Consider the following 13,461-nt stretch of genomic DNA (forward strand, 5'->3'; position numbering starts at 1 on the left):
GTAACGATCCTTAGAATGCTTAGACTCGTTATGTTGCCTCCTCAACTGTCAATGTTTCGAGTTTATCTTCATTTCCTGATAAAGATGGTACGATAATTCTATGGCATTTTTATCTAGGACACCCAAATTTCATGTACTTGTCTAAGTTGTTTCTATCACTGTTCATCAATAAAATTCCAAAATCTTTCCCATGTGAGGTTTGTTATTTGGCAAATTGTAACACCTATCTTCTTCAATAATACAAACCATCTCAACCTTTCTCAATCATCCATAGTCAAACTTATGGACCATTTCGGATTCCAAATATTATTGATGCAAGATGGTTTGCATTCTTTGTTGATAAAAACACCCAAATCACCTAGTTATTACTTATGGAAGATAAATCTGAGGATGGGCCTTGTTCAAATTCCATGCTTCAAAATCAATTTCAAGGTAGTATTTATATATTCAGGACTGATAATGCATAAGAGTACTTCAATTCAATTCCAGGAAGTTATCTCCTAGAAAATGGGATTATTCATTAGAGTTCATGTGTAGATACTCCTAAACAAAATCAGATAGCTAAAAAGAAAAACAAACGCCTTCTTAAGGTACCTGGATCCATTATGCTCACTGGTAATGTTCCTAAACATTTTGGGGGGCGGGGGAACAATATTAACTGCTACATATTTGATCTATGGACTGTCATCACGAACCTTGAAATTTGATACCCCTTTCCACCAAACAGAGTCGTGACTAATATTCCACCCAAAGTCTTTGAATTTTAATCTATGTCCATGTTTCCTCTCATCAACAATGTGCACTTGATCTAAAGTTAATCAAATGCATCTTTCTAGGGCACTCATCTCATCAAAAGGGTTACAAGTGTTGTTGTCCCTTAACTAGGAAAATGTATAACACTATGGTTGTAACCTTTGTGAAAAATGTGTCTTATTATCCCAAAACTTCTATTTAGAGGGACAAATTACAAGGCCAAGAGAAATATCAATTTTGGTAAGGTTGAAATTGTGTATATATAAGATACCATAAAAGCTGTATTTTTTAAAATTTAATTAAAATTTTAATAGATAAATTCACTACAGAAAGGCTAAAATAAAGGGATTTTGAGTGTGATTTTTCTTTCTTATTACACTCTACCTTTCTCTATATACAAGGCTGGAATTTCTTCATCTTAATTTCTCTTAGATATCTTCATGAATTCTTAAAGTTTCTCTAAGAATTCTTCATGAATTCTTCATAATTTCTCTTAGAATTTCTAATACACCTTTTCCCATTGCATGTATCTATGTTCGTTCACTAAATAACTAAAAGGTTCAGGTTTTAAACAACAAATAGAAGCGGACAAAAAAGAAAGAAAATTTAACCAGAACAAAAAAACACATGATAAGCTTAGTTATGTCATCAAGCGGCCAAAAATAAGGTGAGGAGGAGATGCAGCTGATGGAAACTTAAAAGGAGGTGACTAGGAAACATTCTAGTTTTACCTCCTCAACAACAAAACCAAATGGAACTTACTGATTCTAACTAGTAAGTTCAATAGAATATCAAGACACAAGTGAAAACCCTGAATAGTTTCACAAAGTACCTTGGCCCATCAGCATTTGAGTCACTCTTTAAAAGTAGCATATTAATTGGTGGAAGTGCAAGTCCATCCAATAGAACTTCAAGCCCTCCAATGCTTTTGAAATGATTTTGACCACGAGAATTATTAGAAAGCGCAACACAAAGGGTTCTCAAAGTCAAGCACTGCAGTGGCATATCTGTCCACTGTTCTTTCATGCTCAACCTTCTCATGACACGCATCAACTCTGAAAAACAAACAGTTTTGATGAACAAAAATAAATGCAAAGAATATATTGAGTTAGTTTCAAATTGAGAAACATTTCAACTAAAAACACAACTAAGATTATAATCACGGTTTAAGTTAGTTTCAAATTGAGAAGCATTTCAACTGAAAACACAACTAAGATTATAATCATGGTGTAAGGTGGTAATCAAATAGTCGTTGAATCTTCAAGGCCCTAGGTTTCCGAATGCTGCCATCCTTTTAATACAGTGAGAGGGTTCCTTGAGGTTTAAGGATGGAGTCAACGTCAGAAAGCAATAAATAAAGTACACAACTCAATAACCCTCAGCAAATTCTAATTTAGGAAATTGAAAAAGAAATGAGAGATGACAACATAATCACACATGCCAACCAAGTTAGTCTTACACTCCCAAAATGAAGGTTAATTTGGGATGGCCAAGGGATTAATTAAATTAATATGAATGCAACCAAACAAATTGAAATAATGGGAATCTAACTTTTTTTTATAAGCAAGTTATAGCAAGCACACAAAATGTTTAAACAAGATAGAAATAATCAATGCTAGCAAGATAACAACTAATGATGGAGAATATTGGAGAGGAGGTCATACTAAGTCTAAAAGAACCCAAAAAAATCAGTCTTGAAGATATAAGCAAGCATAATCTAACAAATAATGAGAGTATGAGATGTATAAAAAGAAGAGTATCAATTACCAATTATAAGGATATTATTTTTCAATTTTTAGCATAACAAATAAACATATTACAGCCTCATGGTATCTTCTATTCTGTTGCTGTTCAAAGTAATATAGTTTTTGCAGCCATAGCAAATGGTTCACGCATGTTACCAAGTTGCATGAGATGATAAACAGAACTGCCTAACTTACCTACTAACCAATTAAGGCCACCGGCTTCCATCACTGAGACAATAGCCTTCTGATGCCAGTGTAGCCTTGTTTCAGAAAGAGAACCCTTTAAACTATTAGAAGAGTTAATTGAAGATGAAGCACCAATTTCATAAGAACCTTCAGTAATATTGTACATCTGAGCTTTCTCATATATATATGAATCTAAATCAATTAAGCTACACATGATTGACACCACATATACAAGTAGTCGCTGTAAGAACCCTATTTTCTCTGTAAGAAAATTAGAAATATTCTCATCGACAGAAAGTGAACCAGTCATTGTTTTGAGTTGGATAACTGCCCCTGGAATTACAAAAAAGAAAGAAAAAGAAAAAAAAAAGGAATTCAGCAATAAAATTCAAACTCCCATTTAAGTTTAATTAGAAGTACAAATAAAAAAGACAAGTTCGTGTCAGAATTAATGGGGAAAATCAGAATACAAAGAAGAATCAAATTGAAGAATTACTAATTAGAATAAGACCCTGTTGAAAAAGATACATAATTAATACCAGTTAAGCCTCAAACAATCCAAGACCTGATCGACAAGTTTTTACAAAATAGCAACATCACAAGAAATTTGACCACTACAGAAAACATTAGACCTCTAATGACATGCAAATTGAATTTCAGTAAAAGTACACTACAAACAAAAACTGACAGTATCTCAAGTAACAATTCATAGGCCATTAATAAATTAATCAACCTTTCATTAGTGCTGTAAGTTTCTGGATTCCATCATAGTAGCCAAAAACTCTGCAATTATGCAGTGAACGAGCAATAATTTTTAAAGCATACAAAACAGGTAACCCTTCGGAAGTGATTATGAAGCTTATGGTTGCAGCAGGAAGGTCTGTTGTTGTTCGTCCCGCACTAGTATTTACTGGATTCATAATGAAAAGAACAAAGAAAATAAAATTACCTATTAGACATTTATACTAGATAATCAATCAAAATATAAGAAAAGAGAATCATAAAAATGAGAGAATTAAGAGAGCATACTACCGTTTCCACCCATAATAATCTCCAGTAACAATCTCTTTTGATTGATAGTTTCAAATAAACAGTCAATGTTTTCCAATAAAGGACATAACAATAATGTAATAACATAAATAGGAGTTCTAGCAATTACAAGGGATATCTTATAAAACTACAAAGAGCAAACAAAATTTTAATCAATTATCACAGTAAAAATGATTATCAGAAAATTTATCACATTAAAAATAAAACTTTAAACTGAACTAGTTTTTTTTTTTAACTGAACTAGTTCTTAACAAAGTTTAGGTTGCATATAAAATTTTATATTTTTAAGCATAGCTAACTTTTTTTCTTCCTCAAAGAACAAAGGTTTTAAAATGTAGAAGTTTTTCCCCATTCTAATTCAATTTCCAATTTTTGTCTTTTTCCTATAAATGTGATAAAAGTAAGTCCTTCCTACCAACAAATAATCTGCCCAAATGAAAGCAACTTCCTCAAAAGATAAACATCAACTTACACTCAGAGACCAAAGTGGTTAATTGCATAATCTCTTCAGTCAAAGTCAAAATTATCTCAGAAGGATGCCCAGCAAAACAACCAACAATATCATTACCACCTGTAGAATTCTCTCCAGGTTGAATAGCCGTTGGGGCAGCCTCTGGCAACTGGCCATAATTAACAGGCTCCCAATTCTTGAATACTATCAGAAACTGCTTGAGGAAAACATGAAACAACCTTTTCTTTTCCTCCTAAAGTCATGCAAATTGGGGAGGCAAGACATGAATATAGAAAACTGAAGATAATTTCATCAATAAATATAAACCTTAAAGATGAACGTTAATATGTTGGCATAAATATTTCAATAATAAGATACTATTTTTATAAATATGAGCATACATGTAAAAGACCTAAATTCCAGGAGGGAAAAAGAATAAACCAGAAAAGCAATTGCTCAAAACTGATGAGAGGCCACCTAATGTGAGAAAACACCTAAAAGACCTAGTAAAATTATTTCCAAGCATCACCTAAGAGCCTTTAAAATTGTGAATTTTATACTCTGTGAGTAGTTAAGAATACTACAATAATACTAAACAATCAAGAATGAACTTCCCATGCTTGAAGGTTCAAGACAGGTTTCCTCTCTAAATCTTTTACCTTTAGCATAATGACCACACTCCATTTAGAGGTAGTCTAATAACGGCTTATATTATATGTCATTTTCACCTCCTACCAAGTTGTTAATAAATCATTCCTTTTCTTGGACCAAATCTAGGAAAAAGAACACATGAAACTCATTAACTAAAATGAGTAGGTAAAAGAAAACTCTACAAATGCAGTGAAACTAGAACTACTTAAAAAGGATTCAGAAATGTTTTAACGCACGACATACCTTATCAGCAGTATTCTCGTATCTCTCCCACAGTGAACTCAAAACTGCCTCATCATCTACTTCGCTGGAAGAAAAATGCCAACATGAATGAAGAACTAAATGAAATGTAATGGAACTTCAGGAACAAGAAATTAAGGTAAATCAAGTGCATGCAGCATCACCAACAGATAAATCACACCTCTAAGTTAGCTAGACCCTCACCAAATAAGGAACTAATTGTTGAGGGTGCATTTGTCAGTCAAACCTACAATATAAGACAAGCAACAAAAAATCTGCCAAGGGCATAATGGCAGCAAGAATAAGTGATTAACCAAGCCCAACTTACACAAATCTGAATTACTTTGCTAGTAATTTATCTCCTATAATTCTGTAATTTATTAATGTTTTCCTTTTTAAATAATATAATGCCTACTACATAGAGGTCATCGAGAAGAAAAAATGGAATAAGCATAAAAGTTTATTTCTATTATTCTTTTGAGGTCTGAAGGTTCTCTCTAAAGATCCTTTATTATCCTTTCCACCGTAGGTTTGTCCAAGAAGGAACATAGCACCAACTAGGGAAAATCCACCCTCATCTTTTGGTTCATCACCCTGTGACTTGGGCCTATTCTCATGCACACGATAATTTGGTATCAAAGCAGCTGATAGTCCTAGGAAATGTATAATATGAGGAAATGGAGAACACAAATATACAAAAGAAAAGGTCGTCTAGAAGAGTTGTCCAATCAAATGTCACAAATCCTATGTTTATTCAACCAGCAACAACCTGGGGGTGTGGCAGTAAGCTCTAGATGCCAAGGACACCATCTTGACCAAGATGATAGACCCATTAGGATTCAAACAACAAACTTCATTCCCAAGCACACCAAACTTGATTTTCCCACCTGTGACGGTACTAATGATCTTTGGGCTGGTTAAATATGTCAGTAGCTTTCTAATAACCAGTGCGCTAATGATATTCATAAGTTTCCATTAGCATCCTTCCACGTGACAGGAGAGGCCCAACCTTACCTTGGGTGTTGTTCAAAGAATACTGACGGTTTGAGGCTTGGTCCACTATTAAGGAGCAAATGATTAGGAGAACTCATCAACCTTTGCCAAATCAGCATTGTTGATGATTATTTGAGGAAATTTTCATGGCATTATTAGCTCAAGCCATTTCAATCCAACCAGAACAGTAAGAATTTTACCACAAGCCTGTCAAAGTAATTATAAGAGTGGAAGTCAAACTTCAGTGTCCCCAAAATCTAGTTGCAATCATGAGTTCGGCTTGTGCCTTCGAAAGAAAACAAAATTTGGCTCAGCCCAAGAAGAAACCATAACTAGCCAAGAGTTAGACATCATCAAAGGCCTTCTCACACCATCTATATTCCTGCAATGCGGGCTACAAATTTAGCTCAAGCAAAATTAGCCTCAATCTCAAGCACAGGCAGCACCAAGGAACCTATCTTTAAGTGTTTGACACGAGTTGAAATGGAAAAATGCAAGTCTAAGGGTGGTGCTTCAATTGCAACAAACCCTACACTTTTGAGCATCAGTGCAAAAAACCTTTTTTGGCTAGAAGTAGAAGACTGGACCCAGATGAAATAATCCATTCATGCAATCATAGGAGTTCAACATTCAAAAACCATGCAATTGTTAGCACAAGTTTAGAACTACCCTCTCACAAATTCTGGTTTATTTAGGCAACATATATAATTTTCTAAGTGAAAATGCGGCCAAGAAATTGGGACTTCCAATCAACAAAGCAACTTGTATGATCATGAAAGTGGCAAATGGTGCAAAAATACCTAGCTTCAAGTTTGTAAGTCCCAACACTCTTTTATTACCATTTTTTTGTCATTTCACTATATTGGTTTGATGTTGTTTTAGGGTAAAATGGTTGGATTTAGGACTAATATCATGCGATTTCTCTTTTCTAACCATGGGTTTTGAGTTAAATGAAGAACATGTGAGTTTGCATTGATTGTCAACAAACAGCCAGCCTAGAATTTGCACAATAAGAGCCACAGATAAAACCCATGAATTAGAAGACTTGCTGGCAGAACTTTCAGATTATTCCAAGAGCTCACTAGGCTTTGTCCAACTTGGGCATGTAACCACAAGATAGGTATGCTTCTAGATCAGGCATTGTGGTGGCTTACCCTTATTAGTATTAGCATATGTAGAAGGATGAATTTAAAAGACAGTGTACCAAAATGTTGAGCCAAGGAATTATCCAACTCAATACATCTCCCTTCTCGTCACCAACCCTATTGGTTAAAAAGCAAGATGGCACATGGACATTTTGCATAGACCACAAAGAATTGAATGCTTCAACTATCAAGGATAAATTTTTAATTATAGTGGTAGAACTACTAGATGAATTACATGGAGCTCTACTTTGCACTAAACTGAACCTCAAATCAAGTTAGCATCAAACTAGAATGAACTGAACAAACATTGAAAAGACTATCTTTCACATCAACCATGGTCACTTTGAATTCTTAATCGTATAATTTGGATTGACGAATACCCCCTCAACCTTTCGTGCTTTGATGAATGAGATATTTCAACCCTAACTAAGAGAACTTATTCCCGTTTTCTTTGATGATATTTTAATATACAAGTCTAGGGAGAAACATCTTCAACGCATCAAGAAAGTCTTGGAACACTTAGGTGCTCATCACTTATTCTTGAAAAAGACTAAATGCACATTTGGAGCTAAACAAGTGACATACTTGGGGCACATTATTCAGCTAGTCAATGATGTTGAAAACAAAAAAGATCGGACAGTTTAAAAGATTCAACTAGGAACCGACAGGTTCAGCAATTAATTACATACATTCAAACTAACATGGGAAACCAATTTAAAAAAGGGAAATTATTTGGTACCCTGCCAATGGAGTTTTTAGACTCCAGAAGCAGGGTCAAAGGGTTGACAAGTGTCCTATAGGAGTACGATAAAATATTAAAGATAAATAAATATTTAAAAAAAAAGAGACACATGTCAAGTTTTCAAGGCTGCTTATGGAAAAAATGCTAAACCCATTAAGTATATCTCGAGCCCACTAACCATGGATAATGTTATCATTAACCTCTAATTTGAGTCTCCACCTTCAAATTAAGGCATTTAACTCATCTCTATCCCCTACCCAAAAGATTAGGGTTTAAAATATCTCCCAAATCGACTAATCTTTCTAGCTATTGTCAAACCTATTAGTTCTTACTTATCAAAAAACTATTACAAATTCGTCAATCATTTTTGTGTAAATTGGTTGAAAATTGAATTGAAAAAAGAGAAAAGGAATAAGGAAAGAAGATAGGAGATGGGAGTTAGAGGTTCCTCACAAGAATAAGGATTAAAGCTAGGAAATTGATAGAAGCTCGGAACTAGAGAAACAGGGGAATAAAAAACCAAGAAAAAAGTAGAAGAATTGAGGTAGGGAGATCAAAAAGATATTGATGAATTTATCTTTATTAGTTTCTTCGTGCTTTAAACATGGTTAAATGGAAAATTTAGCAACAAGTGTATCTCACAATTCCCATAATTTGTTGATATTGTTGCCATTTTGATAAAGGCAAAATAATTTGCAATAAAACCTAATTCCCATTATTTTGATAGTTGCCATTCTCACAAAGTCCAAGCAAAGTAAAAAGGCGGTATAGCTCAACCCACTAAAATTGTCCAATTGAACCGAAAACCAACAATTCCACTATTTCGACTATCAACTCAGTTTTTAAATCATTGCAGCCAGTGGAGTTTCAGCATATCCTAGAAAAATCAAGACAGTAAGAGATTGGCCCAAACCACATTCCACCAAAGCTCTTAAAGGATTCCTTATATTTGCTGGATATTATAGAAATTCATTCAAGATTATAGATGATTAGTAGCACCCTAAACCAATTTACTAAAGAAGAATTCTTTCCATTTGAGTACCGAAGCTATAGAATCATTCCCTCAACTCAAGGCTACCTTTTCTGTTGCCCTGTCCTTAAGCTGTCAAATTTCACAAACACCCTTTTGGTAGAGTGTGACACTTCAGGAAGAGGAATTGAAGCTGTCCTACAGCAACAAAGGCACACCACAGCTGTTTTTAGTCGCAAATTGACAAACCATCATTTCAAGTTACCTAATTATGAGAGAGAATTAACAGGACTCAGCCAAGGCAGTCCAAAACTGAAGACCTTAATTGTGGTGTCTTGCCTTTCTCATACAAACATATCACTACAGCCTCAAATACTTGTTAGAGCAACAGTTAACTACTTTCCCACAACATTGGCCCAATTCCCAAAGTTGAGTACAAGCCAGTAAAACTCAACAAAGTAACCAATGCCTTATCTCACAGAGATGAAGAAGAGTCATACTTGATGCAGTATCCGATCCTTCAATTTGAGAAGAGATAAATGCCTTGGACACTCTCAAAGAGATGCTTACCGAAATTGAGCAAGAGGCTCTTAATACTTGTTAGACCATTAGAGAGAGGTTAATGATGTAAAAAAGGAAGGTATGTGTCTTACTCACTTCCCTTCTTGTTACTATTATAATATTAGTTGGCAGCATAGAGGAAGGGGTGCAAAGAACTCTCTAACAAATTCGTGGAGACCTTTATTGGAAAGTCATGAAGATGGATACTCAAGCTTTTGTGGCATCCGGCCCCACCTACCAAATGAACAAAGTAAAACAATTACATCCCAATGCACTTCATTGATGGCTTGCCAAAACCAGAGGGAAGTCGTTACTATTTGTCATGTTTGATAAATTTTCCAAACATGCACATTTCATATTTATGACCTATACATACATTGTCGTTACTGTTGCTCACCTTTTCTTTTTGCAGATTTTTCATTTACACAATTTACCTTAATCAATTGTTTGTGACAAAGATGTTTTCAGCAGCACTTTTTGGAAAAAAAAATTTCAATTATGCAATGCTCAACTTTATTTCTCTTCTGCTTATCATCCATAAATATATGCTCAGATGAAAGTTTCCAACCGCACATTTGAAATATATCTTCTTTGTTTTGTAAGAGATAATCCACGAAGTGGGATCAACTAGATTTCTTAGTTGAATATTGCTATAGCACATCTTTTCACACAACCCTCAAAACTTCACCTTTTCAAGTAGTCTATGGTCACAACCCTCCTCGCTTACTTCCTTACAATCATAGGCTTTTGCAAGTGGATGCAGTTGACCAAATATTAATAAAAAAAAAGATGAAATGTTGACTATAATTTGATATTGCTTATTGCAAGCACTGAATCACATGAAGACCACTTATGACTCAGGCCACCGTGATCTTGAATTTCTCCTGAAGAATAGATTTGGTTGTGCCTACAACCCAACGGTAAACTTCATTGAAAGGTCAAGTACACTCCAAATTCTCACCTAATATTTATACACCTTTCCAAATCATACAACGAGTCGGCCCTTTGGCCCATCAATTGGACCCTTCGCCTACCAGCAAGCTCCATAACGTGTTTCATGTCTTTCTCCTCAAAGTTTTTAAAGAAGACCCCCCCAACTTCCATTCCTAGTTTGACCCCACTACTGGATGGTAAAATAATTCCCCAACCTTAGCATGTTTTGTGATCATACCTCAATCGTGGAACATGGGAAATTCTGGTGCAATGGCAAGCCATGATCACAGTTGATGCTACATGGAAACTATTCCAGAATTCCAAAATGCTTACCCTCAATTCGAGCTTGACAACAATCTCTTTCTCTAGGGAGGGAGTTTAGGATACATTTGTTGGTCAAGTCTATAATAGAAGACAAACAACAAAGAATCTGAAGGGCCTAATGGAAACAAGAATAAAGGGATTAAGAAGATAAAATTTGACCAAGTCCAGTCAAAGCAAATATGAAATTATTTTGCTGGCAATTTTTCTCCTATAATTCTACAATTTATTAATGTTTTCCCTTTTAAACAATATCATGCCTACTATATTAAGGCCGTCAAAAAGGAAAAAATATGAAATAAGCAGAAAAGTTTGGTTTTTTTTTCTATTCTTTTAAGGTTTGAAGGTTCCCTCTAAAGAGCCTTCACTATCCTTTTTACCTAGGTTCATCCAAGAAAGGACACGATCCAACAAGGGTAAATCCATGCTCTTAGGAGAATTTTTTGGTTCACCGCCCTTGTGACTTGTTCTTATTCTCTTGCACACAACACTAATCAACTTGTTCAACAATAAGTTTACACAAAAGTGCTCAAACATTTTTCAAATTTTACTCACTCAGAAACTCCATTGTAGTAAACATTACTGAATCATGTGTGATAATAGAAATCAGCTAGCATCATGTACCTGAAGCGAATCCTTGGAGTGGGAGGAGACAGCCTCTCCCCTTGTGACCCTGGCGATTCTCCAGTGTGACCACTAGATGACCGACGAATAAGGTCGGCAACACCTTTCACAATGTTCATGCTTCCCGCCAATGCAACAACTGCAGCTTCATAATCCAACAATCAATAAACAAATGGCCATTCCAGACCATTACTTTCCGCCAATATCAACCCAGCTGTTCAATTAAACCACATTCAAATGCTTCAATATAGTAAACTAGACAGTTTTAAATTCAGTATACAAATAATTAGCAACATTTTTTTTTCTTTTCTTTGTTCTTTTTTAAACAATTGTTATCATCAAGTTCTAATTTCTTCTTCTTCACAGAAAATTTTATGCCAATATATATAAGAGCTAAATTCATCTTAATCAACTAATATCAACCCCAGCTATTACATTTTTCACGAAGAAAATTAAATTACAGAGAATGATCAAGTGGAAGCCAATGCACATTCTTTAAAATGACGAACATTCAAAAAACACGCTATAAGAGATTAAAAATATGACAGGAAAAAGAAATATTGAAGCGAATCTCATCAATATTTGCCAAAAATTCAATCAACTTAAATTAAATACGAAAAAAATAAAGCAATTGTTAATTATGAAAAGATGGCTATACCAAACCGAATCAAACGGCTCAAGTCATGCCTTGAATTCTAGGGTTTATCATTCTCGATCTGAGTTTGTTTCCTTAGCTTTTTTTTCAATGTAGTGAGGAATGAAAAAATAATAATGAGCGAATAAAAGAAAATAGAGAGAAAAATTGGGGGGGGGGGGGAATAGAAACAAAGGTGGAATAAGAATATCTTCAAGTTCGTTTAACGATATAGAAAATAAAATAAAATAAAACAAAATAGAACGCCTAACAGAACTTCATCTGGCCTTAGACGATGTCGTTTTAAAACACTTGAATTATACGGCGTCGTTGTCCTCAGTTAATTGGTCTTATCTTCTTGATGGATGCATTAGAGATTCGGATTTTTTAGTTTGCGACTAAATGTTGCTTTCTTCATGTTTGATGTAGGCTATCTGTATCATTTTCAAATAATAAATAAAGGATTAATTCACCAGAAATCCTCAACTTATTGCTTATATTTTAAATTGCTTTTTGAAGTTCAAAATATTTTAATTGAATCCTCAATGTATTAAATATTGTATCAATCGCGTCCTTCCACCGGTCTAGCCCCTTAGCTTGAATGCTAAATGACATCTCAAATATGGCGTGGAGTATATTAAAAACTTGCAAATCAAATTGTAAATATATGTGTACCTATTACATACATACATAGTACAAAGGAAATAGCATTACAGGTTGGCTTTTTCTACGTTAGTTCTAAGTTGTTTATGCAATGGGTAAGGGTTAGTGGGAGCCCTAGTCCTCCCTAAAACAGAAATTTATATACTTTGGATTCCTCTAAAAGTTGTAATTGAATATATTAATACATGATAAAGTTACATTTCGGGACTAAATCAGGAACTCCGTAAATTTTTCACAAAATTTCAAAATTTTTTCAAGGTGCAGGGGTCACACGCCCTATGTGGTTAGGCCGTGTGGCTCACACGGCCAAGTGACACACCCGTGTTTTAGGCCGTGTGGTATTTGAAGTAGGGCACATAATGTGTCCCCAGCCCGTGTAACTCTCTGACTTGCAATACATTTAAGTGCAAGGGTCACACGGCCAAGCCACACGCCCGTGTGTCAGGTTGTGTGATCAATTTTTAGCATTTTGTTTTAAAATTTTAAGATGCAGGGGACACACGGCCAGAACACACGCCTATGAGCTAGGCCGTGTGTCACACACGATTGAGACACACGCCCGTGCCTCTGCTCGTGTGGACAAAATAAAGTCATTTCCAAACCTTATTTATCACCCAATTGATCATTCGCCTACACAAATATTTTAACACATCCAAAAGCCAATCCATAACATTTAAAATCATGCAAAACTCAAGTCTCATACATACCATATCATTTCATAAATCCATGTTTGTGAATTTATCTACTTGACCATATTTACTTAATATCATACTAATGTTCATAAACCAAATTAAGCACT

At 34.8% G+C, this 13,461-nt stretch overlaps 1 protein-coding gene across 1 annotated transcript; it reads right to left on the reverse strand.

Annotated features, from left to right (window-relative positions):
- Positions 1 to 1,252: 1,252 nt before the first annotated feature.
- On the reverse strand, positions 1,253 to 12,184 carry LOC128041849 (uncharacterized). The gene is made up of 7 exons (XM_052632353.1): positions 12,024 to 12,184; positions 11,366 to 11,579; positions 5,080 to 5,143; positions 4,207 to 4,438; positions 3,418 to 3,594; positions 2,694 to 3,017; positions 1,253 to 1,808 (listed from the first exon to the last, which is right to left on the reverse strand). Exons 2-7 carry the CDS (start codon positions 11,482 to 11,484, stop codon positions 1,534 to 1,536), a joined length of 1,191 nt encoding a protein of 396 aa, XP_052488313.1. The 5' UTR covers positions 11,485 to 11,579; positions 12,024 to 12,184; the 3' UTR covers positions 1,253 to 1,533.
- Positions 12,185 to 13,461: the final 1,277 nt, after the last annotated feature.

This window comes from Gossypium raimondii, chromosome 6, assembly GCF_025698545.1.
Source record: "Gossypium raimondii isolate GPD5lz chromosome 6, ASM2569854v1, whole genome shotgun sequence".
Lineage (NCBI taxonomy): Eukaryota > Viridiplantae > Streptophyta > Magnoliopsida > Malvales > Malvaceae > Gossypium > Gossypium raimondii.